General features: G+C 35.4%; 1 protein-coding gene across 2 annotated transcripts in view; it reads left to right on the top strand.

The window, feature by feature from the left end:
- Positions 1–23,808, top strand: part of LOC132483405 (bifunctional heparan sulfate N-deacetylase/N-sulfotransferase 4) — a 244,592-nt gene extending 220,784 nt beyond the window's left edge. Inside the window, exons 9-13 of one of the 2 annotated variants that reach the window (XM_060088700.1) lie at positions 5,675–5,849; positions 10,385–10,555; positions 11,487–11,596; positions 15,854–15,956; positions 23,689–23,808. In XM_060088700.1, coding sequence (XP_059944683.1) covers positions 5,675–5,849; positions 10,385–10,555; positions 11,487–11,596; positions 15,854–15,956; positions 23,689–23,808 — 679 coding nt within the window. The remainder of the gene's footprint in view (positions 1–5,674; positions 5,850–10,384; positions 10,556–11,486; positions 11,597–15,853; positions 15,957–23,688) is intronic. The other variant, XM_060088706.1, reaches the window with a different exon arrangement.
- Positions 23,809–27,118: the final 3,310 nt, after the last annotated feature.

Genomic DNA, 27,118 nt, shown 5'->3' with positions numbered 1-27,118 from the left:
TAAGGAACCTCCATACTGTTCTCCATAGTGACTGAATCAGTTTACATTCCCACCAACAGTGCAAGAGGGTTCCCATTGCTCCACATCGTCTCAAGCATTTATTGTTTGTAGATTTTTTGATGATGGCCATTCTGACTAGCGTGAGGTGATACCTCATTGTAATTTTTTTTTTTTTTTCAGTACGCGGACCTCTCACTGTTGTGGCCTCTACCGTTGTGGAGCACAGGCTCCGGATGAACAGGCTCAGTGGCCATGACTTAAGGGCCCAGCCGCTCCGCGGCATGTGGTATCCTCCCAAACCGGGGCATGAACCCGTGTCCCCTGCATGGGCAGGCGGACTCTCAACCACTGTGCCACCAGGGAAGCCCCTCATTGTAATTTTGATTTGCATTTCTCTAATGATTAGTGATATTGAGCATCCTTTCATGTGTTTGTTGGCAATATGTATATCTTCTTTGGAGAAATGTCTATTTAGGTCTTCTGTCCATTTATGGATTCGGTTGTTGTTGTTGTTGTTGTTTTTGATATTGAGCTGCATGACCTGCTTGTATATTTTGGAGATTAATCCTTTGTCAATTGCTTTGTTTGCAAATGTTTTCTCCCATTCTGAGGGTTGTCTTTTCATCTTGTTTATGATTTCCTTTGCTATGCAAAAACTTTTAAGTTTCACTAGGTCCCATTTGTTTATTTTTGTTTTTATTTATGTTTCTCTAGGAGGTGGGTAAAAAAGGATCTTGCTGTGATTTATGTCATAGAGTGTTCTGCCTATGTTTTCCTCTAAGAGTTTGATATAGTTTCTGGCCTTACATTTAGGTCTTTAATCCATTTTGAGTTTATTTTTGTGTGTGGTGTTAGGGAGTCTTCTAATTTCATTCTTTTACATACAGCTGTCCGGTTTTCCCAGCACCACTTATTGAAGAGGCTGTATTTTCTCCATTGTATATTCTTGCCACCTTTATTAGTAATAAGGTAACCATATGTGCGTGGGTTTATCTCAGGGCTTCCTATCTTGTTCCATTGATCTATATTTCTGTTTTTGAGCCAGTACCATACTGTCTTGATTACTGTAGCTTTGTGGTATAGTTTGAAGTCGGGGCACCTGATTCCTCCAACTACGTTTTTCTTTCTCAAGATTGCTTTGACTTTTTGGGGTCTTTTGTGTTTCCCTACAAATTATGAAATTTTTTGTTCTAATTCTGTGAGGAATGCCATTGGTAGTTTGATAGGGATTGCATCGAATCTGTAGATTGCATTGGGTAGTATAGTCATTTTCACAATATTGATTCTTCCAATCCAAGAACATGGTATATGTCTCCATCTGTTTGTATCATCTTTAATTTCTTTCATCAGTGTCTTACAGTTTTCTGCATACAGATACTTTGTCTCCTTAGGTAGGTATATTCCTAGATATGTTATTCTTTTTGTAGCAATGGTAAATGGGAGTGTTTCCTTAATTTCTCTTTCAGATTTTTCATCATTAGTGTATAGGAATGCAAGAGATTTCTGTGCATTAATTTTGTATCCTGCTACTTTACCAAATTCATTGATTAGCTCTAGTAGTTTTCTGATAGCATCTTTAGGATTCTATATACATAGTATCATGTCATCTGCAAACAGTGACAGCTTTACTTCTTCTTTTCTGATTTCGATTCCTTTAATTTATTTTTCATCTCTGATTGCTGTGGCTACAACTTCCAAAACTATGTTGAATAATAGGGGTGAGAGTGGGCAACCTTGTATTGTTCCTGATCTTAATGGAAAAGTTTTCAGTTTTTCACCATTGAGAATGATGTTGCCAGTAGGTTTGTCATATGTGGCCTTGATTATGCTGAGGTAAGTTCCCTCAATGCCTACTTTCTGGAGAGTTTTTATCATAAATAGGTGTTGAATATTGTCAAAAGGTTTTTCTGCATCTATTGAGATGATCATATGGTTTTTCTCCTTCAATTTGTTAATATGGTTTATGACATTCATTGCTTTGTGTATATTGAAGAATCCTTCCATTCCTGGGATAAACCCCACTTGATCATGGTGTATGATCCTTTTAACGTGCTGTTGGATTCTGTTTGTTAGTATTTTGTTGTAGATTTATGCATCTGTGTTCATCAGTGATATTGGCCTGTAGTTTTCTTTTTTTCTGAAATCTTGTTCTGCTTTTGGTATCAGGGTGATGGTGGCCTTGTAGAATGAGTTTGGGAGTGTTCCTCCCTCTTCTATATTTTAGAAGAGTTTGAGAAAGATAGAGGTTAGCTTTTCTCTAAATGTTTGATAGAATTCCCCTGTGATGCCATCTGGTCCTGGACTTTTATCTGCTGGAAGATTTTTAATCACAGTTTCAATTTCAGTGCTTGTGATTGGTCTGTTTATATTTTCTATTTCTTCCTGGTTCAGCTTCAGGAGGTTGTGCTTTTCTAAGAATTTGTCCATTTCTTCGTGGTTGTCCATTTTTTTGGTATATAGTTGCTTGTAGTAATCTCTCATGATCCTTTGTATTTCGGGAGTGTCAGTTGTTACTTCTCCTTTTTCATTTCTAATTCTATTGATTTGAGTCTTCTGTCTTTTTTTCTTGATGAGTCTGGCTAATGGTTTATCAATTTTGTTTATCTTCTCAAAGAACCAGCTTTTAATTTTTTGATCTCTGCTATCGTTTCCTTCATTTCTTTTTCATTTATTTCTGATCTGATATTTATGCTTTCTTTCCTTCTGCTAACTTTGGGGTTTTTTGTTCTTCTTTCTCTAATTGCTTTGGATGTAAACTTAGGTTGTTTGAGATGTTTCTTGTTTCCTGAAATGGATTGTACTGCTATAAACTTCCCTCTTAGAACTGCTTTTGCTGCATCGCATAGGTTTTGAGTCATTGTGTTTTCATTGTCATTTGTTTCTAGGTATTTTTTTGATTTCCTCTTTGATTTCTTCAGTGATGTCTTGGTTATTTAGTAATGTATTGTTTAGCCTCCATGTGTTTGTATTTTTTGCAGATTTTTTTCCTGTAATTGATATCTATTCTTATAACATTGTGGTCATAAAAGATACTTGATAGAATTTCGATTTTCTTAAATTTACCAAGGCTTGACTTGTGACCCAAGATATGATCTATCCTGGAGAATGTTCTATGTGCACTTAAGAAGAAAGTGTTTTTGGATGGAATGTGCTATAAATAGCAATTAAGTCCATCTTGTTTAATGTATCATTTAAAAGCTTGTGTTTCCTCATTTATTTTCATTTGGGATGATCTGTCCATTGGTGAAAGTGAGGTGTTAAAAGTCCCCTACATTTATCGTGTTACTGTCGACTTCCCTTTTTATGGCTGTTGGCATTTTCCTTATGTATTGAGGCGCTCCTATGTTGGGTGCATAAATATTTACAATTATTATATCTTCTTCTTGGATTGATCTCTTGATCATTATGTAGTGTCCTTCTTTTCTCTTATAATAGTTTTTATTTTAAAGTCTATTTTGTCTGATATGAGTATTGCTACTCCAGCTTTCTTTTGATTTCCATTTGCATGGAATATCTTTTTCCATCCCCTCACTTTCTGTCTGTATTTGTCCCTAGATCTGAAGTGGGTCTCCTGTAGACAGCATATATACCAGTCCTGTTTTTGTATCCATTTAGCCAGTCTGTGTCTTTTGGTTGGAGCACTTAATCCATTTACTTTTAAGGTAGTTATTGGTATGTATGTATCTATTACCATTTTCTTAATTGTTTTGGGTCTGTTATTGTAGGTCTTTTCCTTCTCTTGTGTTTCCTGCCTAGAGAAGTGCCTTCAGCATTTGTTGTAAAGCTGTTTTGGTGGTGCTGAATTCTCTTAGCTTTGCTTGTCTGTAAAGGTTTTAATTTCTCCATCAAGTCTGATTGAGATCCTTGCTGGTTAGAGTAATCTTGATTGTAGCTTTTTCCCTTTCATCACTTTAAATATGTCCTGCCACTCCCTTCTGGTTTGCAGAGTTTCTGCTGAAAGATCCGTTGTTAACCTTATGGGGATTCCTTGTTATGTTATTTGTTGCTTTTCACTGTGGCTTTTAATATTTTTTCTTTGCATTTAATTTTTGATAGTTTGATTAATATGTGTCTTTTTGTGTTTCTCCTTGGATTTATCCTGTATGGGACACTCTGTGCTTCCTGGGCTTGATTGACTATTTCCTTTCCCCTATTAGGGAAGTTTTCAACTACAAGCTCTTCAAATATTTTCTCAGTCCCTTTTTTTTTCCTCTTCTTCTTCTGGGACCCCTATAATTTGAATGTTGGTGTGTTTAATCTTGTTCCAGAAGTCTCTGAGACTGTCCTCAATTCTTTTCATTCTTTTTTATTTATTGTGTTCTGAGGTAGTTATTTGCACTATTTTATCTTCCAGGTCACTTATACATTCTTCTGCCTCAGTTATTCTGCTATTGATTCCTTCTAGAGAATTTTTCATTTCATTTATTGTGTTGTTCATCATTGTTTGTTTGCTCTTTATTTCTTCTAGTTTCTTCTTAAACATTTCTTGTATTTTCTCCATTCTATTTCCAAGATTTTGGATATCTTTACTAACATTACTCTGAATTCTTTTTCAGATACACTCTCTATTTCCTCTTCATTTGTTTGGTCTGGTGGGTTTTTACCTTGCTCCTTCATCTGCTGTGTGTTTCTCTGTCTTCTCATTTTGCTTAACTTTCTGTGTTTGCGGTCTCCTTTTTGCAGACTGCATGTTCATAGTTCCTGTTGTTTTTGGTGTCTGCCCCCAGTTGGTAAGGTTGGTTCAGTGGTTTTTGTAGGCTTCCTGGTGGAGGGGACTAGTGCCTGTGCTCTGGTGAATGAGGCTGGATCTTTTCTTTCTAGTGGGGAGGACCACGTCAGATGATGTGTTTTCAGATGCACCTGGTGTTTCTGTGGCCTTATTATGAGTTAAGGCAGCTTCTCGGCTAAGGGGTGGGGTTGTGTTCCTGTCTTGCTAGTTGTTTGGCATAGGGTGTCCAGCTCTGGAGCTTGCTGGTCATTGAGTGGAGCTGGGTCTTAGGGTTGAGATAGAGATCTCTGGGAAAGCTTTCACCGTTTGTTATTACGTGGGGCCGGGAGGTCTCTGGTGGACCAATGTCCTGAACTTGGCTCTCCCACCTCAGTGGCTCAGTCCTGACACTCGGTCAGAGCACCAGGACCCTGCCAGCCACATGGCTGCTAGTGTTGGAGGGTCTCCTGCAGAGGCAGTGGTGGCTGTGGCTCACTGTGGGGACAAGGACACTGGCGGCAAAAGTTCTGGGAAGTACTCCTTGGCATGAGCCCTCCCAGAGTCTGAAAAATTCTTCACTAAGAAAAGATATGAAGTATTTTAAAATATTTACTAGGCAATATGGTGTAATTTGCTGTTTGCCAAAGGTAAACCTAATTTTTCTGGTTTTGGTTTTCGATAGCACAGAACATCAGCCCAAATGTAAAGGATTTTCCCTCTGTTCTTTAACAACCTATCTATTTCATCTCACTCTTTCCCCTGCCCTAACTAGTCCATTAGAACAATATTACCTGGGATTGTTTTTACATTCAAAGTGTATAGAATAGTCTCTCTTTTGACTATTATAATATGAATAATTAGAAATTGATATAAATGGATGTAAAATATTTAAATTATTTCTTATCCATAGTATGGCAGGAAATCAATTAGACCTCAAATTAATTAATTGTCTTTCTCTGCCTTCAGGTATATGGAATTTTTCCCTACTCCATCCAACATTACAAGTGACTTTCTATTTGAAAAGAGTGCTAATTACTTCCATTCAGAAGAAGCTCCCAAACGAGCCGCATCTCTGGTCCCCAAAGCCAAGATCATCACCATCCTCATTGACCCCTCAGACAGGGCATACTCTTGGTACCAGGTATGAAGCAGTGAAAAATACCATTAAAAGCATTTGGTCATAGCTTGAATGTAAGCAATGGTGAATTTACAAAGTAAAATCCAGATGTATTGAACAGTCAAATGTTAAAAGAGCTAAACAAACAAAAAAAATTATGAGAAATAAGAACTACTGATAAGATCTACTTGATATCAATTTGGAAAAGGAGTTTCAAGCATAACATAACAGAAGAAAATCACACATCAAGAATTAATAGATTGAACCATATAAACATGTAAAATGTTGGTCAGTCACAATTAACAAAATTAAAATAACTATCTAAGTAGAGCATCTTTAGCAATACATGTTAAATGGCTTAGTTCCCTTAATTTGTAACAAAAAAAAAGTTCCTGCAAACTGGTAAAAGTAACTAACTAAGTAAATAAATATTTGAGTAAAAAAATGAGCAGACAAGCAAAAGGCATAGATAAACAATTTACATACACACACACAAATCCAACTGCACAATAATTTACATGAAAAATGATCAATCTAACTAGGGATCAACAAAATATAAATGAAAATGGTACTTTTAAAAATATCATCTTGGCAAAAATTGTCACGCTTGTTCTCTCTGTTGCTAAGGGTGTGATGATAAAAGTACTCGAACTTTCCAATAGAAGGATAAATATGGAGATATTTTCTGAAAACTAATTTGATGACAGTCATCAAAAGGTTTGTAAAGGTACTTTTGTGCTGTGATTCCTCTTCTGGAATCGATCATAAGAAAACCTCAAAAGGATTAAAAATATGTATCCCTTTTTTATTCATCAAGGTACTAATCATAATAATAATAACAAAAGGAAAAGTAAACATCCAACAATATAGAATTGTGTCACACCGAAATGGAGTATTCTTCAGCATTTCATCTTTAGCAAACAAGACACAGTGGATCAAGGAAGGTGTGTTTATAGAGGTGGTGATTTGAATAATAATGAAAAGTTTTCAAAGGAAGAAGGATGTTAAATGTCCCCCAAGGGAAAATGGGGAATCAGCCCTCGGAGGATCCTGAGAGATCTGGTAGGGTGGCTACAGGAAATAGCTTAGATGGGAGGGAAGCACTCCATTTCCAGAGTTCTTCACTTTTCTTGTGCTGGGACACTTCCAGCAATAGGGTAGAGTCCATGTTCCTCATTTCAGAAATATATTTTTAAAGCATTAAACTACATAGTATTACAAAGGAAACAACTATATAGAAAAGTAATTAAAATCAGTAACAAATTTAAAATCAAATTTGTTTAAAAACAAATTTAAATTTACTGATTTTAAATTAAAAGTAATTTAAAATCAGTTACAAATATTTACTAAATCATTAAATGTCAAGATCTAATGATGGGGCTAATACTACTGTAATTTTGAAATAGCGGTGGGTATAAACATTTGATATATCTGAAAGACCTGTAATGTGATAAAAAAAAAAGAACTGATTTTTATTGGTGGTAAAATCACAAGTACAGTACATACCAAATTTTATTTAGAAGTTACTAAAAATAGACATTTTTTTGAAGATTCAAGTTCATAGATCCTCTGAATTCTATCAGCCAGAGTTATTAAGAACCCCTGCATTGAAACTTAAGGGATAGAAAAGGGTATAAATGTACTTGCTGGTAAATTTGAAGATCTGGGATACAGAAATTAAAGTGACTATGATGGTCTCTTTTTCCTTTAAAAAGTTGAGAACAAGTTAATCTAGTGAAAAGAGGGGAAAAATTTGGGAAGCAGTAGTTTGAGGAGAGAAAAAAGGGGGTATGAAATCTTGCTACAGGGGTGAGGTAAAGTTGACCAGAGAAATGTAAAATTGCCCATTGCAATGAAAGCCTAATTAAAGCTGATGACCTTGAATTTAAGGTGGTAATAATCTATATGTACTAAAATCCCAATGATATGAGTGCATACATAAATTAATGCCAAAATAAAGTAGATTAAAAGAAAAAAATTAATAGCATTGTAAAATAACAAGTAATTTTTCTTTTTCCTTTATTCTTTTTCTTGACTTTTCAAAATTTCTTCAATAAACATATATCGCTAAGAACAAATAATGATGGACAGAAAAATGTGATACTGCAAACTGAGATTGCAAGTGGTTAGGAATTCAAGTGGAACACTTGTTTTGGGAGCAAAATCCAGAAATTATTGTTAGAATCCATGAGTCAATGACTCCCTAATATACAAAAATGTGTCTTTCTCACTTTAACAAAATTCATATTGCAAAGCAAAATAAACTTATTTTTTTCAATTGTGCCAAAAATATTGAGATGTTAAGCCTTAATGAAACATTTTGAATGTGAACACTTGGGGAAAAATGTTGCACATTTTCCTGGCAGAAAAAATGGTCACTACTTAGAGCAGATTATATGAATCTCTTTTTTTTCCCACATGGATTCAACTATTTTTTTAAAAAAAGAGAGAATCTATGCCTGCTTCTTCAAGTAAATTCTTTGAACATACACATTTGAAATGAATAATTTTTTCTGATAATACATTTTATTGCTATATTGCTAAGACTAGGGTTCCCAGCCTGCTGTACATTTCAAAATAATGCAACCTATTACTTAGGTTGCATTATTACCCAGTCTTGTCTATTCAGTAAGAACCATAAATTTGAAGTTCAGCAGGTATAATTCAGAAACTCCTACAAATGTCACCTGCCACTATAATTTCTACCCCACATTTTTATAATTGGCCTCACAGAGGACCTATAGTGCTATTTTTCCCAGTTCTGTGTGACTTCTGGTCATATTTTTATGCTAATCTTTTTAGTTGCATAAATATAAAAAAAGTTGGGGCTTCCCTGGTGGCACAGTGGTTGAGTGTCCGCCTGCCGATGCAGGGGACACAGGTTCGTGCACCGGTCCGGGAAGATCCCACATGCCACGGAGCAGCTGGGCCCGTGAGCCATGGCTGCTGAGCCTGCGCGTCCGGAGCCTGTGCTCCGCAACGGGAGAGGCCACAACAGTGAGAGGCCCGTGTACCGCAAAAAAAAAAAAAAAAAAAAAGTTGATGCTAAACTGGTATAAGTCAATACAGAGCAGATTAAGTACAATTCCATATTATCACTGTGCAAAGTAGAAATGTTCACATCACTGTATTAACATGCACATAGTATGTTTATATTTCTTCACTCAAGTTACCCTGTTTCTACACCCTGTATTAATTAAATGTACTATGTAGTCTCTATGTATGTAGCATAATGCATTTACAAATAAGGTCAATAAATATGCAATTATGAGAGGGCTTCAAAAGTGTTATTATTTCTAACAACCTACCACTCATTAGTTACACTTTAACCATTTACCACTTAATCACCTTTACTTTCTTAGCAATTTTTATTTCTAACATATATAAGGGCTGCTATTACATAATTCTATCAGGCTCTAATATACTTCCATCCTTATCCTGTAGTAACTTTTCTTTAAGTTCACTTTTAGATATCTTGCAAAATCAATTCATCCATTCCCACACACCTCATTCATCTTCACTCAAATTTACTTTAAAGTTCTCTTAGTTTCCACATTTATTTTTTTCTGCTTATTAAAATCTTTCTCACATTTTAGCTCAAAAGCATCAATCATTAAAAAGTGTCCCTTCATCTTTCATTCAGAACTAATCACTTATTGGTCTGGCTATCACAGCAAATAATTTATACCTCTAGTCAAATATATGCCTTTATCACAATCTGTTAATCTATTGTTTTCCATACCAGATTTTTATTTCTTTGAAGACAGCAATTTTGTCTTACCTATATCTTTTTATCTCAAGAATCTATTGCAGGTTGTTGTTCTCGGAAGGATCTTAATAAATGCTTATAAAATTGTATTGATTTCTGTTGGGCTCTTGAGCTTGACCAATGATGGTAGGATGTGAAAGATTCAGAGAATTTGGTACTGAAAAGCAGTAGTGAATTGGTATTTAGGAATTAGCAGAGTTAGGTGGAAACCCTTGGGAGGGTAAAAGCAAAGTGCCTTGGGCAACATCAACATAAATGTGACACCTGAGTAAGCATGAATAAACATCTGCCTTCTCTGTATCCATAGCACCTGCCACATAGGGATATTGGGGAATTGTCAGAACCCTCAGGAGTGGCTGTAATGAAAGAAGAGCACAGTAATATGTAAGCCTACTCCTGCCAATCAAAATCTCTTTTCATCAGGCTTGATCTGTCTGGTGTCTGACATCTTTTCACTTATAATCAGACCCATGGAGAAAATCCTTGTACTCTGTCTCTTGCCTTGCACCTAAACATTTTAGACATGAAGACAACCACAGGCTTATCTGAATGCTACTTCATATATATGGAAGGCTTATACTCTATATAAACAATATGCCAATGCCTAGGCTTCAATATAGTATGCACTTTTCACCTTATTTTTCATTCTAAAATCAATTAATTATTTTTTCCTTACTCTTTTTGCAATAAATGACACACACATATATATCCACACATCAAACACATACATGCTTACATACCTATGCAGGCATAAAGAAAATTAATTTTACAATTGACTTTCTTATTAAAGCACCAAAGATCACATGAAGATCCAGCTGCCCTGAGGTTTAATTTCTATGAAGTTATCACAACAGCACATTGGGCCCCATCTGACCTGAAAACTTTGCAGAGAAGATGCCTATTACCTGGATGGTATGCGGTCCACATAGAAAGATGGCTCACTTACTTTGCTACTTCTCAGGTAATGTCCTCAACTGAATTTCTTCTGTTTATTATATCCTCATAGTGTTGCACTAACAAACAGAAAATATAAATTAACATTGACACAGATAGCAATTTATTAGCAGAGATGATCACCTGAGGAAGAAATGATAATTTTTACATTTTTAACATCAATAGTAGTACAACAATGTTAAGTGGCTGTGAAACACATCCTGGGGATCTTCTTTTGCATAGTAGCTGGTATCAAAGTGGTAGGGCCTCACACAGGAGGCATCAGGTGCTTCATAGGCAATAACCAGTAGAGGAGCAGCCAGTTAGACAGAACCTTATGGAACACCATGTGCAGATACCCGTGTGTCATCTGTCCAATGGGACTCTTATAAGGAAAGAAGGAGGTCATGGATTAGACTGTCCAAATGGAAAGTGTTGTAACAGCTCCAGCAACTTGGGATAGAACAGGAAATAAGGATTTGCAGAAAGCGTCCACATCCTTTATCTTCTTCATTCCAGTCAGGTCACAACTAAAACCTGAGTTCTCTGTTGTGGTTTGTAAAGAGAATAGATGAGTAATTTTCATCTGTATGCCCATTATTTCCAAGCCCTTGGTTCCAAGGTCAACTCATGGAATTTCATAGGTTGGACAAGTATCTGTATTACAGAGCAGATGGAAAATCGTGGTTCTACTGAACTACTAAATCAAGAGAGTGTCAGTGTTTATTTATGATTTACAATCAAGTTAGTTAAGGTTATAAAAAATGCCTTTGGCAAAACTTGCTGTTTATTTGGAAGGACACAAGAATAGTAAACATTAACATGTTTGCTAAGTAGTGCATATTTTCTTCCTTTTCATACTGATCTAATTGATTAACATCATACCAGGTCAAGGGAGGCAGCTTGGTCTATTTAATTTAATTTTGTTCTTCATAAAGTGACTATTTTTGACTCTACAGTTGCTAATTATTGATGGACAGCAGCTGAGATCTGACCCAGTTACTGTGATGGACGAAGTCCAGAAGTTTCTGGGAGTTACACCTCATTATAATTACTCTGAAGCACTAACGTGAGTCTATTCTCATGGTTGATTTCATTTCCATTATTTGCCATCATAAATTATCACTGGTAGGTGTGTATATAGCATCATTAATACTAGGTATGAATTTATACATCATTATGCTACTCAAAAGCAAAGGAATGTCCTCATTATTCATGTAGTGTCTCCCCTTTGAATACCAGGAACACTTTACCTCACAGGCATTTTATGTATCACAAATTCCCCTTTTTGTGAGATTTTTCCCAATATAAATTTGTTTAAGTAAACTTTCTACATGACTACTCTATGCAGAAAGTGTTCTAGGAATTGAGGTTACAAAGGTGAAAAACATGATCTCTTTCCCCAAGTAATTTACAGGTTAGAAATAAAATGTTAATGGCCTCCATTAGCTCTGTGAAAGTGAGTAGTGTTTTGGGAAGAATTGGGAAAGGGATACATTCATGTTTTACTCTGTATTTATTAAATTGTGTATAACCAAATATAATCACATATAATGTAGTCATTATTGCACAGCTGACCGCCCATAACCTACCGGCATGTAACCGTAGCCATTTTATTATGCTCATGGATCCTGTATGCTGGGAATTTAGACAGGACACAGCCAGGACAACTTGTCTCTGCTCAAAATATATACTTGGGGCCATATTTGGGAAGACATGAATATCTAGGTATGACTTGAATGGCTGGAGACTGGAGTCTTCTGGAGGCTTCTTTACTCACACCTTTGGCTCTTGGACTGGGATGGCTCAAAGCTGAGCTCAGTGGGACAAGACCTCTCTGTGTGACTTTCTCACAGTGTAGTGGTTTTGTGTTCTGAGAGGGGGTGGTATATCGAGGGAATGTGGTTCAAGGCCTTCTCTGACCTAGACTTGCAAGTCATATAGCATCACTTATGCCATATTCTATTGATTGCAACCAAGTCACTAGAGTCAGTGCAAATCCAAGGGGAGGGAAAGGAGCCTCCGCCTCTTGATGAGGAGGGGCAAGGTCATTCTGCAGAAGAGAATGTGGGAGGGTGTATATTGTTGCAGTCACCTTGGGAAAATAAAATAATATACTTGGGTGATTGAAAATGGAAAAAAAAAGTGTAAAGAAGCAAAATAAACAAAAACAAAAGCTCCAAGCAGTCAAAATATATATTTAAAAGAGCATGTACTTGATGTCCTCACAAAGGCCTGATATACAGCCTATTAAGTTTTAGACAAAATTTTAACGAGCTTGATTATATAATTTCCCAGTTCACAGCAGATTAGAATCAGCAGTTAGATAATTAGAGAGGGTAATGGAAGGACAGGAAAAGAAGCAATAAGATTGGGTTGTTCGTTATCCACTAAAACAAGTCTAATGAAGTTTTTACCTACACATGGAAATAACAACACAAGGTATGGCCCCTGCTGATTAAGTAGACAAAGTTTCCTGTAATACGTTTACATAAATACTTATTGATGTCAGCATGTCTTCCCCTGCTTGCCTGCAGTAGTTTAGGGAATGGTTCTGTTCTGTTTACTACAAATAGTTCCTTATGGTTCAATAAACCTGTAAAATCATACTTCAAAAGAAGAGATTACAAACAAGTACAGAATATATGGGGGTTTTTTAGAATATATGGTTTTTAATACATGTCACACATCACAAAAATTAATAACTATAGTGATGTTCAGTGTAATAAAAGAACTTGTAAGGCAACAAATTCATATCCTCAAAGTTGTCTAACAGTTATTTGAGAAAGGCTTTGCATCTTAATTTCACAATTTCATGCCTACTGAAACCAAACCATAAAACAAGGAATTGATATAACTTAGCAAGAATAAATGCCCATTGTTAGACTTCAGGTCTATAACAGTGTCAATGCAGTACATGAAACGAGGGCAGCAAAGTAATGTGGATTCAAAGTTATGGCAACCCTATCTAAAAGAATGACTTTCAATATTCTGGATGGCTCTCCTTCCTCAGGTTGTATTAAACTCTGCCTCACAACAGCTGTTTGGAGAGCAAGGAGAGACAGCAGCCCATCCTGAGACCTCTGTACACCGGAGAGCAAAGGAGATACTCTCAGTGTGTATCAATATCTTGGCTTGGTTGCCAGAGCTGTATTTTACATTAATGCAGTTAAATATCCTCATCCTGAGGCAGAAAATGCTGTTTAAGGGCACTGTTATGCTGCCTTCCCCATCTCATTTTGCACAGCATGCAGAATTGTTTTTCCTCTTGGGAAATTAATATAAACTAGAGAAAGGCCTATGATAGGCAGATAGCAGATTGAAAAGTCCAGGATGGAAATGATTCTGTCTTCCTTTTATCCATTTAACCAGTGATGTATTTAATTTTAATTGATAACAAGTACTAGGACAACCTGGACTGCAAGGATCAGGTCTCTAATAATAGATTGGGCAAGGAACTGTAAAGAAAAATTCCCTCTTCCCCTAAATGAGTTCACATATGTGCAGAAGCAAATTGCAGGTGCACCGTTATTATAGGAATAGGCCCAGGGCAACAAAATATTCTTCAACTAATTAACTTTACGTCCTACTCAATTATGCGCCATCTTTCTAAAACATCTGCTGAGCAATGAAAATGCAAACCTTTTCGATGTTTTATGCATGCAGCAAGTCCCATAGCAGTAAATTTAAAATTGCCCTTCCTATTTGGTTTATTCTCTCATTTTTCCTACCTTGTTGGTTCTAAACAAAAATTCTTATATATCTGAGTTTAAACCAAATAATTAGGCCACACATTCTTTCTTTTGTAACTTTGTGCAGCCATGGGAGCAAAACAACTTTAGAATTTTCTTTAAGAGTATTGGGTCTGAATTAACCAATAAGATCATCTGCCTTCAACAAAAGAATTGAAGATTTGTCTAATCTTCCATTCACCATTTGTATAATCTGTGTCTCAAGTTCTCTGGAAAAATATAGTGAATTATATCTTTACCCTTTTAATTTCCTCCTTCAAAAGTATAAACATATTGAACTGTTAAAAAAATATATAGCAGGGCTTCCCTGGTGGCGCAGTGGTTGAGAGTCCGCCTGCTGATGCAGGGGACACGAGTTCGTGCCCTGGTCCGGGAAGATCCCACATGCCGCGGAGCAGCTGGGCCCGTGAGCCATGGCTGCTGAGCCTGTGCGTCCAGAGCCTGTGCTCCACAACGGGAGAGGCCACAACAGTGAGAGGCCCGCATACAGCAAAATATATATATATATATAGCAGTTTTCTTAGAAGCTTTAATTCAGGTTTATATACATGGAAGCAACATAAGTGTCCATCAACAGATGAATGGATAAAGATGTGACACATATATACAATGGAATATTACTCAGCCATAAAAAGAAATGAAATTGAGCTATTTGTAGTGAGGTGGATGGACCTAGAGTCTGTCATACAGAGTGAAGTAAGTCAGAAAGAGAAAAACAAATACTATATGCTAACACATATATATGGAATCTAAAAAAAAAAAAAAGTGGTCATGAAGAACCTGGGTAAGATGGGAATAAAGACACAGACCTACTAGAGAATGGACTTGAGGACATGGGGTGGGGGAATGGTAAGCTGGGACAAAGTGAGAGAGTGGCATGGACATATATACACTACCAAATGTAAGACAGATAGCTAGTGGGAAACAGCCACATAAAACAGGGAGATCAGCTTGGTGCTTTGTGACCACCTAGAGGGGTGGGTTTGGGAGAGTGGGAGGGAGGGAGATGCAAGAGGGAGGAGATATGGGGATATATGTATATGTACAGCTGATTCACTTTGTTATAAAGCAGAAACTAACACACCATTGTAAAACAATTATACTCCAATAAAGATGTTAAAAAAAAGTATATTTACATTACATTCAGTCACCTTACTATATACCATTGAATGACATCAAAGAAATCTGTGAATATATTTTAACAGGGAAATCATATAAATAAGACAATAAATATTCTAAAGATCCTATATATATGGTTGTAGTTTTGTAGTTCATCTTTCATATTTTATGAAGAGGTAAAATATAAAACTTAATAATTTCATCGTAAGAAAAGACTAAAGATCTATATGTTCTTTTTCATTACAGTAGAAATATCAAAAATACATAACATATAGTTTATTTAATCTCATAAATCAATTCAATGAATATTTGTAGAATTGAATTAAATTAAATCAAAGCAACAGGCATATGAAAGTGCATTTCCTTTACAAAATTGGTGAGGCTCCCTCAAAATTCTGTGTATAATTTATAATCATTATATTTTTATTATCATTTATATATTTTATCGTTTGTAGTTTTGATCCCCAAAAGGGCTTTTGGTGTCAACTACTGGAAGGAGGAAAGATCAAATGCCTTGGAAAAAGCAAAGGTCGAAAGTATCCACCCATGGATCCAGAGGTAATATTTTCCTCATCTTTGAAATACACTGGTAGAACCCTGTGCATACAACTATTTCAAAGTTAGTAGACAATATATTTGATTCCTTTTTCTGCTTTTTCGTTGCTATCAATAGTTTTATATATTTGGAAAATAAATAGACAGACCAACAGAGATAGATGATTGATAGATATCTGTAGAAAATGTGTGCTGGGATGCAATTCAAACATAAATACTTACTGAACAGTAACTCCTTTCCAAACGTGTAAAGTACTTAAATAAATTATCTACTAAACAAGTGATTTTGGATAAAGTATATAAGCATTATTATTACATATTAAATACATATATCCAACGCCTATACAATGCATGGTACTGAATTAAGCAAAGGAAGTAAACTGCTCTGATCACCAATTACAACATATGGTGGAGAGGTTCTTCCACATCACCAAGCAAGTCTCAGACACCAGCTGGGTGTCGCACAACTCAACACAATTCTGACACTGTCTTCCCAAATATAGTAACAGATCCCACAGGCTAAGGGCCACATCCTATGAGACTGTCCCTCCCTGTTCAGGTTTTCACCTCAAGTCCCAAGTCCAGGTTATCACCTCCATTTTGAACCACTGGCTATAGATTAGACGTTCCAAAAGCCCCCTCCTTGGTTCTGATTAAAATGCTAGAGCAGCTCCCAAAACTCAGAGAAACACTTTCCTTATTGGATCACTGTTTTATTACAAAGGGATATAACTCAGAAATAGATATATGAGATATATCAGATATATGAGGTGCAGATATATGAGATGCATAGGCCAAGATATGGGGTAAGGGTGTGGAGGTTCCATGCCTTTTCTGAGTTCTCTAGTTTCTCCACATGTTCATCAACCCAGAAACTCTCCAAACCCCATCCTTTTTGGGTTTTTATGGAAGTTTCATTACAGGGACATGATTGATTAAATCACTGACAAATGGTGATTGATTCAACCTCCAGCCCCTCTCCCTTACCACATGGTGAGGGGATAACATTAAAGTTCCAAACTTTTGCACCAGAGGGCAGACAGCAGAAGCAAGAAGAACTACAATCCTGCAGCCTGTGGAACAAAAACCACATTCACAGAAACATAGACAAGATGAAAAGGCAGAGGGCTATTACCAGATGAAGGAACAAGATAAAACCCCAGAAAAACAACTAAATGAAGTGGATATAGGCAACCTTCCAGAAAAAGAATTCAGAATAATGATAGTGAAGATGATCCAGGACCTCAGAAAAAGAATGGAGGCAAAGATCGAGAAGATGCAAGAAATGTTTAACAAAGACCTAGAAGAATTAAAGAAGAGACAAACAGAGATGAACAATACAATAACTGAAATGAAAAATACACTAGAAGGAATCAATAGCGGAATAACTGAGGCAGAAGAACGGATAAGTGACCTGCAAGACAGAATGGTGGAATTCACAGCTACAGAACAGAATAAAGAAAAAAGAATGAAAAGAAATGAAGACAGCCTAAGAGACCTCCGGGACAACATTAAACGCAACAACATTCACATTATAGGGGTCCCAAAAGGAGAAGAGAGAGAGAAAGGACCCAAGAAAATATTTGAAGAGATTATAGTCAAAAGCTTCCCTAACATGGGAAAAGAAATAGCCACCCAAGTTCAGGAAGTGCAGCAAGTCCCATACAGGATAAACCCAAGGAGAAACATGCCAAGGCACATAGTAATCAAATTGGCAAAAATTAAAGACAAAGAAAAATTATTGAAAGCAGAAAGGGAAAAGCAACAAATAACATACAAGGGATCTCCCATAAGGTTAACAGCTGATTTCTCAGCAGAAACTCTACAAGCCAGAAGGGAGTGGTGTGATACACTTAAAGGGATAAAAGGGAAGAACCTACAACCAAGATTACTCTACCTGGCAAGGATCTCATTCAGATTCGATGGAGAAATCAAAAGCTTTACAGACAAGCAAAAGCAAAGAGAATTCAACGTCACCAAACCAGCTCTACAAAAAATGCTAAAGGAACTTCTCTAAGTGGGAAACACAAGAGAAGAAAAGGACCTACAAAAACAAACCCTAAACAATTAAGAAAATGGTCACAGGAACATATGTATTCAATAATAACGTTAAACGTGAATGGATTAAATGCTCCAACCAAAAGACCCAGGCTTGCTAAAAGGATACAAAAACAAGTCTACAAGAGACCCACTTCAGATCTAGGGACATATACAGACTGAAAGTGAGGGGATGGAAAAAAAAAATTCCATGCAAATGGGAATCCAAAGAGCTGAAGTAGCAATACTCATATCAGATAAAATAGACTTTAAAATAAAGAATGTTACAAGAGACAAGGAAGGACACTAGATAATGATCAAGGGATCAATCCAAGAAGAAGTTATAACAATTATAAATATATATGCACCCAATATAGGAGCACATCAATACATAAGGCAACTGCTAACAGCTGTAAAAGAGGAAATCAAGAGTAACACAAAAATAGTGGGGGAATTAACACCTCACTTATACCAAAGGACAGATCATCCAAAATGAAAATAAATAAGGAAACAGAAGCTTTAAATGACACAACAGACCAGATAGATTTAACTGATTTTTATAGGACATTCCATCCAGAAACAGCAGATTACACTTTCTTCTCAAGTGCACACAGAACATTCTCCAGGATAGATCACATCTTGGGTCACAAATCAAGCCTCAGTAAATGTAAGAAAATTGAAATCATATTAAGCATCTTTTCTAACCACAACGCTATGAGATTAGAAATGAATTACAGGTAAAAAATGTAAAAAACACAAAGACATAGACTAAACAATACGTTACTAAATAACCAAGAGATCACTGAATAAATCAAAGAGGAAATCAGAAAATACCTAGAAACAAATGACAATGAAAACACAATGATCCAAAACCTATGGGATGCAGCAGAAGCAGTTCTAAGAGGGAAGTTTATAGCTATACAAGTCTACCTCAAGAAACAAGAAAAATCTCAAATAAACAATCTAACCTTACACCTAAAGGAACTAGAGAAAAAAAGAAGAAACAAAACCCAAAGTTAGCAGAAGGAAAGAAATCATAAATATCAGAACAGAAATAAATGAAATGGAAACAAAGAAAACAATAGCAAAGATCAATGAAACTAAAAGCTGGTTCTTTGAGAAGATAAACAAAATTGATAAACCATTAGCCAGACTCATCAAGAAAAAGAGGGAGAGGACTCAAATCAATTAAATTAGAAGTGAAAAAGGAGGAGTTACAACAGACACTGCAGAAATACAAAGCATCCTAAGAGACTACTACAAGCAACTCTATGCCAGTAAAATGGACAGCCTGGAAGAAATGGACACATTCTTAGGAAGGTATAACCTTCCAAGACTGAACCAGGAAGAAATAGAAAATATGAACAGATGAATCACAATTAATGAAATTGAAACTGTGATTAAAAATCTTCCAACAAACAAAAGTCCAGGACCAGATGGCTTCACAGGTGAATTCTATCAAACATTTAGAGAAGAGTTAACACCCATCCTTCTCAAACACTTCCAAAAAAATTGTAGAGGAAGGAACTCTCCCAAACTCATTCTATGAGGCCACCATCACTCTGATACCAAAACCAGACAAAGATATTACAAAAAAAGAAAATTACAGACCAATATCACTGATGAATATACATGCAAAAATCCTCAACAAAATACTAGCAAACAGAATCCAACAACATACTAAAGGGATCATACACCATGATCAAGTGGGATTTATCCCAGGGATGCAAGGATTCTTCAATATACACAAATCAATCAATGTGATACATGATATTAATAAATTGAAGAATAAAAACCATATGATCATCTCAATAGGTGCAGAAAAAGCTTTTGACAAAATTCAACACCCATTTATGATAAAAAACTCTCCCAAAAGTGGGCATAGAGGGAACCTACCTCAACATAATAAAGGCCATATATGACAAACCCACTGTAAACATCATTCTCAATGGTGAAAAACTGAAAGCATTTCCTCTAAGATCAGGAACAAGACAAGGATGTCCACTCTCACCACTATTATTCAACATAGTCTTGGAAGTCCTAGCCACAGCAATCAGAGAAGAAAAAGAAATAAAAGGAATACAAATTGGAAAAGAAGAAGTAAACCTGTCAGTGTTTGCAGATGACATGATACTATACATAGAGAATCCTAAAAATGACACCAGAAAACTATTAGAGCTAATCAATGAATTTGGTTAAGTTGCAGGATACAAAATTAATTCACAGAAGTCTCTTGCATGCTTATACAATAATGATGAAAAATCTGAAAGTGAAATTAAGGAAACACTCCCATTTACCACTTCAACAAAAAGAATAAAATACCTAGGAATAAACCTACCTAAGGAGACAAAAGACCTGTATGCAGAAAACTGTAAGACACTGATGAAAGAAATTAAAGATGATACCAACAGATGGCGAGATATACCATGTTCTTGGATTGGAAGAATCAATATTGTGAAAATGACTATACTACCCAATGCAATCTACAGATTCAATGCAATCCCTATCCAATTACCAATGGCATTTTTTACAGAACTAGAACAAAAAATTTCACAATTTGTATGGAGATGCAAAAGACCCTAAATAGCCAAAGCAGTCTTGAGGGGAAAAAATGGAGCTGGAGGAATCAGACTCCCTGACTTCAGAGTATTCTACAAAGCTACAGTAATCAAGACAGTATGGTACTGGCACAAAAACAGAAACATAGATCAATGGAACAAGATAGAAAGCCCAGAGATAAACCCACGCACTTATGGTCAACTAATCTATGACAAAGGAGGCAAAGATATACAATGGAGAAAAGACAGCCTCTTCAATAAGTGGTGCTAGGAAAACTGGACAGCTACATGTAAAAGAATGATATTAGAACACTCCCTAACACCATACACAAAAGTAGACTCAAAATGGATTCTAGACCTAAATGTAAGTCCAGACACTATAAAACTTTTAGAGGAAAACATAGGAAGAACACTCTTTGACATAAATCACAGCAAGATCTTTTTTGATCCACCTCCTAGAGTAATGGAAATAAAAACAAAAATATACAAATGGGGCCAAATGAAACTTAAAAACTTTTACACAGCATAGGAAACTACAAACAAGATGAAAAGACAACACTCAGAGTGGGAGAAAATATTTGCAAATGAATCAATGGACAAAGGATTAATCTCCAAAATATATAAACAGCTCATACAGCTTAATATTAAAGAAACAAACAACCCAATCCAAAAATGGGCCAAAGACCTAAATAGACATTTCTCCAAAGAAGACATACAGCTGGCCAAGAAGCACATGAAAAGCTGCTCAACATCACTAATTATTAGAGAAATGCAAATCAAAACTACAATGAGGTATCACCTCACACCAGTTAGAATGGGCATCATCAGAAAATCTACAAACAACAAATGATGCAGAGGGCATGGAGAAAAGGGAACCCTCTTGCACTGTTGGTGGGAATGTAAATTGATACAGCTACTATGAAGAACAGTATGGAGGTTCCTTAAAAAATAGAATTACCATATAATCCAGCAACCCCACTACTGGGCCTATACCCAGAGAAAACCATAATTCAAAAAGACACATGCACCCCAATATTCATTTCAGCACTCTTCACAATAGCCAGGTCATGGAAGCAACCTAAATACCCATCGGCAGACGAATGGATAAAGAAGTTGTGGTACATGTATACAATGGAATATTACTTGGCCATAAAAAGGAACGAAATTGGGTCATTTGTTGAGATGTAGTTGGATCTAGAGACTGTCATACAGAGTGAAGTAAGTCAGAAAGTGAAAAACAAATATCGTATATTAACGCTTGTATTTGGAACCTAGAAAAATGGTACAGATGAACCAGTTTGCAGGACAGAAGTTGAGACACAGTTGTAGAGCACAAACGTATGGACACCAAGGGGGGAAAGCCATATGGGGTGTGGGGATGGTGGTGTGATGAACTGGGCGATTGGGATTGACATGTATACACTGATGTGTATAAAACTGATGACTAATACCTGCTGTATAAAAAAGTTAAAAAATAAAAAGTTCCAACCTTTTAATCACAAGGTTGGTTCCCCATTCCACCAACCTCCATTCTTAGGTGGGGTACATAAGCCACCTCATCAACATAACAAAATATACCTTTATCACTGTCTCACTTAGGAAATTCCAAGGGTTTTAGGAGCTCTGTGCCAGAAATGGGGCCAATGATCAACTTCATATTTCTTATTATGAATCACAATATCACAAATAGGATACAGGATAAAACAGTTATGAGCCCAGATTTATTATAGGAGGATAAGTTAGTTACAGTCACTTGTTTATAATAAGATACACAAAACAATGTGAAACTACAAAAATGCAGGGGAAAAAAATCTTTCAATAAAAGTTATAGTATGAGGAGATAGACTAGGATTGGGAAACCAATTTGCAATCAACTGAGTAGATATAATGAGTATCTCTCCTAAGACAAGGTGGGCAAAAGGAAGATGGAAGTGATTAGGTATTACTATGGATATAGAAGAACTGGAAGGTCCTCAAACTATACCTTTGAACTCAATAATTTCAAAAGTCCTTCAAAAATCACTTTAATCTACCAAGAAATCAATGTAAAATTCCACTACTTCTGTAAAACTCTTATCCAGAATTTGAAGTGTTTACAATCTGGTTTAAGGGAAGAAATGTAATGAAATACCTGGTGAATGGTACAAGACAAAATGTAGTTATGTTAAGTCCATTTCCACAGTACACACAAAAGTGGCTAAGGGAGTTTTAGGAATAAAGAGATTCATTTGTGCTAAAATATTGGGAGGGCTTAAGAGAGATGGTGTAATTTTGACCAGATGGAAACCAATACGTGGGCCATTGCTGCCTATATTTTCACAGGAAAAATGTTCATCTCTACTATTTTATCAAAGAGACACAGAACTATGTTCATTGGGTTCTTATATGAGGTAAGTGACATCCACAGAGAAAGACCAATTATAAATTTTCTGTCTTCCAGAAATAAAACAAGCTAAAACCACAGATATATCTGATAATCCGTTTTTTTTAAACCATTCATCTAAATATGGCCCATCACTCCAGCTTGGTTAGGAATATAAGAATCACATGAAAGATCATTATAGTGATCTTTATAATGAGACCTTATAATATCTTTGAAGAAGAAACGCTTAATGATTTTTTCAAAAAAAAAAAACTGTTTTGGTCCTGAATAAATATAGAAAACATTTTATAAATTGCAAGTTATTTCTTTAATCATGAAATTTAGTTTTTGTGATTATGTTTGTTTTTCATCTTTATGCTATGACCCAATTTTACATAAAGTGACCAATTTAAAAAACATAGATGTTTTTTCTGTAGATTTGGTACCACATCTGGTCCCTACGTACCTCATTCTTTTTTAGTATTATATACTTCTTATCAACGTTTCTCCCTACATAGCCTTCAGCAATCCCTTAATAAATAGGTGTTTTAGTGGTTGTATAAGGCACATAAGTTATACCTGAACCCATTTTTATTTTACAGCTACACTTCTGCCAAATATTTTCTAATGGTAAAAATGAGTGATATCTGTAGAAAAATACAAAGAAATACCTATTTTATAGCCGGTCCTAGTATAGTAGAATTTCTTAAGAAATGTGCGCAATCTCATTTAATGAACTAATAGCTTCCTTTGTCTTCTTTTTCTTTTCACTTTTCAGTCTAGAACCTTCCTCTCTAATTACTACCGAGATCATAATGTGGAACTGTCCAAGCTGCTACACAGACTGGGGCAGCCTCTCCCATCATGGCTGAGACAGGAGCTACAAAAAGTGAGATAGCACTGGAGAGAAGAACCAAGGCTCCCAAGATACTGACTTTTACTATAAAACAGAAAAACAAACCCCTCATATTTTATCCCCTTAATGCACTTGTGACTGTCAACAGAGGATCATGTGAATAAATCTCCTTCTATCTTTTTCATAAAATGAAAACTGTTATATATGCACTCATTGGCAATTACTAGCATCAATCCCTGTGTGAGCTTTTGAGAAATAATGTGGGGTTTTGTGGCATTACCCAGTTTCCAATGTGGGGATCGTAACACAGCCCAGTTCCTCTGTTGACCATAAGGTTTCAGAAACTGTGTTTGACTGAGAACACTGATTATATGCAAGAGACAAATTAGAATCTTGAGGAAAAGATAAGGACTGAGATATCTGTAACTGAGGCTAGTAGTAACCCAATATCTGAATTAAGGGCTTACATTTTCCCTTGCTAATTTAAAAACAATTTTGCTTTTGTTATGAACTTATAAGTATAATCCTCTACTCTTATTTTGAGCAGTTATTACTTATTATATTTAGCCCACACATGTTTTCCTCTGTTACTCCTCTTTATGAATTTCTTTGACTTGCTAAAGAAGTTACAAAGTTGTAACCTCCCACATTTTTGGTCTGTTTTCCTTTTATAGGAGGAGCCTATCTGAAAATTTCCATATTCACTGACAATAGTATTTTATCTGGCAAGGCATGCCATTCTCGGTGAATTTTGCATTATGGTTCCAACAGCGGCAATCAGAGATTTGGGGGAAAAATGAATGAGAAAGTGCATACTTTGCATAATACTAACTACTGTGTATAAGGTCATATTTCCATGGGTAAATATCTTACCATACTATTAATCTAGGTATTTCCACCTTGACAGTAATGTAGTATTTATATATTTTTTCACTATCCACAGAAGAAAAAAAAACTTTATTGATAAGACATGGAATGAAAATACCAATATGTGTTTACAGGTAGAGAGGGGCACTTGTGCCTTTTATGTAGTACATGTCAATTGCTTAAAGCATGGACTTTTATATGTGTCAGTACATATACTAATGCAAAATATTATGTTTTTAATGCCTATTTAACAGAAGAAATGTAATCTAAAACTTACCTCTTTAAACACTATGAATTCTCTAAATTAAACCATATGTCTCATCCATGCCATCCAAAAATTAATTTCTAGAGAAGAAGTGATGCTCTTCCTGTCTTAGAGTTATAGGTTACTCTCCCATTTGGAGGATTTTTGTCTCATTTGTCAATGAAGGTATGTTAAAAATTTGTTCATCTTTTCAGTGATACATGAATGTAAAATTTCAGCAGAACAGTAAATCAAAGTGGCTTTGGTAGCATTACCTATCAATCCATCCTTCCTCCAGAGTAATTTTTCTATAGGCTGTAAATAATATTACTTTCTCCTATAATTTGAGCAATTATGCTTGACATAATTCAATGTCTTCAAAGGAAACTGAAGATCATCATTTCTGTTTGTTGTTTGTGGTTTTAAGCAAACAATTCAAGTATGATCTAAAAGAGAATCAAGAAACAGGATTCACCTTTGGACCTATACTTCATTAAGATTTTTGTTTTTCTGTTGTTTTCCCACTGCATCTAAAGGCTCTTGATCTTTTTCAGAAAATGTTAAAATTTTTCTTGGGTATGAATTGATACAAATCACAAAACTGTTGCTTTTGTTGTTCTTTGTTCAGTGTGAGACTCAGTTTCTCCAACTTATTGTTACTTAGGTGAGCATGTGTTTGATAACATTCCATTAAAGCACACTAAAATCATAAGAATTGTGTATTTAGAGCTCTAACTTCTGATTTATTTGTTCACTAGTTTCCTCCAGTTACATTCTAATTTTTTCTTTCGTGAAGTAGAGATTAACATTTTTTTTCCAAGTGGGAAAAAAGAGATATTTGTAGAAAAGAGGGGAGATATTTTTCATATTGAGTAAAATTCATAAAATTCAAAGTCTACCTTATCACCACATTTTTAAAAATGTAACTAATTTTCTGCATTTTCTTATTTTTTCTAAATAATGTGTACAGTATCATTCACAAATACCTACAAATAGCTGGGAGCAAAATTCCCACAAATTCAACTAGTCTTTTCTTCCCTGGTTCATTTCAATCAGTATGCACACTTTTCTTACTAAGATTGACAATGAAGACAATGAAACAAATTTTAATTATGTAATTCATCTCTTACAGTAAACTACTTAGAGGGACTCTGGGCTATGGGAAGATTATAATAAATCTGGAAAAATTTTAGTTTTAAGAATATCTTGGTTTTCCCAGTTTTTACCCACTGGCTACTTCAGAACTATTGACTCAATATTTAACATAGGTAATAGTTTAACTCTAAATAAATTATCTTTCATGGTCTTGAATGACATACTTTTTAAAATTTTAAAGAACTTCCTAAAACCTTTAAACAAGCCAGTATTTCTCCTCTTTCCTTCTTTTTCTTTATTCCAACTGCCTAACTTACAAATATAACAGTTGATTACATTAATAAAGGTAAGGAACAATATTTGATTATAAGCCTACATCAAAATATATTAATATGCGCTTGTCAAATACCAGCCTCTAAAAATTATATTACAAATCTCATACAAAAACAAATTTTGTTTGTGTTTAACAATGGCCTCAAAACAATTAAATAAGCAACAAAGAAGAATGCTAGTGAGAAAAATTTATACTCCTTCTAACACTATTCTTTTTCTACAAAAACTATAGTTCTTCATCCAATAAGAGATTTTATTTGCCTTGATTTCAACAAACCCGTTTACATGTACCTCATGGAGTTTTTGTTCTTCTCTCTCACTGTTTTAATATGATATAAAGTGACCTGCTTACCATGAGTGTCAATTTAGTTTTAATTATGCAAACAATTTACACTCGAATAATATCTTACAAACCTGCTTTTGGTGGCTAGATAAGATATTAACCATTTGCTTGATGGAGGTCCCTCAAAAACAATGCTGGCCAATGATTTCAAAAAGAAAAAAATTGAAGAGTCTTGCATATAGGATTTTACTTCAACTGTAGGAACACTGCTTGGCCATAGGTACATATGTTTGTTCAGTATATGTATATATATGCAAATGAATATTTTCTTGTGTGAGCCAGTGAGGTGGGTGGGGAGAACATAAAGAGGACTCTGCATTTACTGAAATTGTTAAATAACTGATGTAGTACATGCATAACATATCTTCGGTTCTCACTTCTTCAGAATAAATATTACTGCTGGTATGGCCATTAGAGTTATGTTATTTCTCCTCTAAAATCCAAGGTTTTCACCCATAGATGAATCTCTT

This window comes from Mesoplodon densirostris, chromosome 1 (genome assembly GCF_025265405.1).
Source record: "Mesoplodon densirostris isolate mMesDen1 chromosome 1, mMesDen1 primary haplotype, whole genome shotgun sequence".
NCBI lineage: Eukaryota > Metazoa > Chordata > Mammalia > Artiodactyla > Ziphiidae > Mesoplodon > Mesoplodon densirostris.
This window is presented reverse-complemented; position numbering and strand designations above follow the sequence as displayed.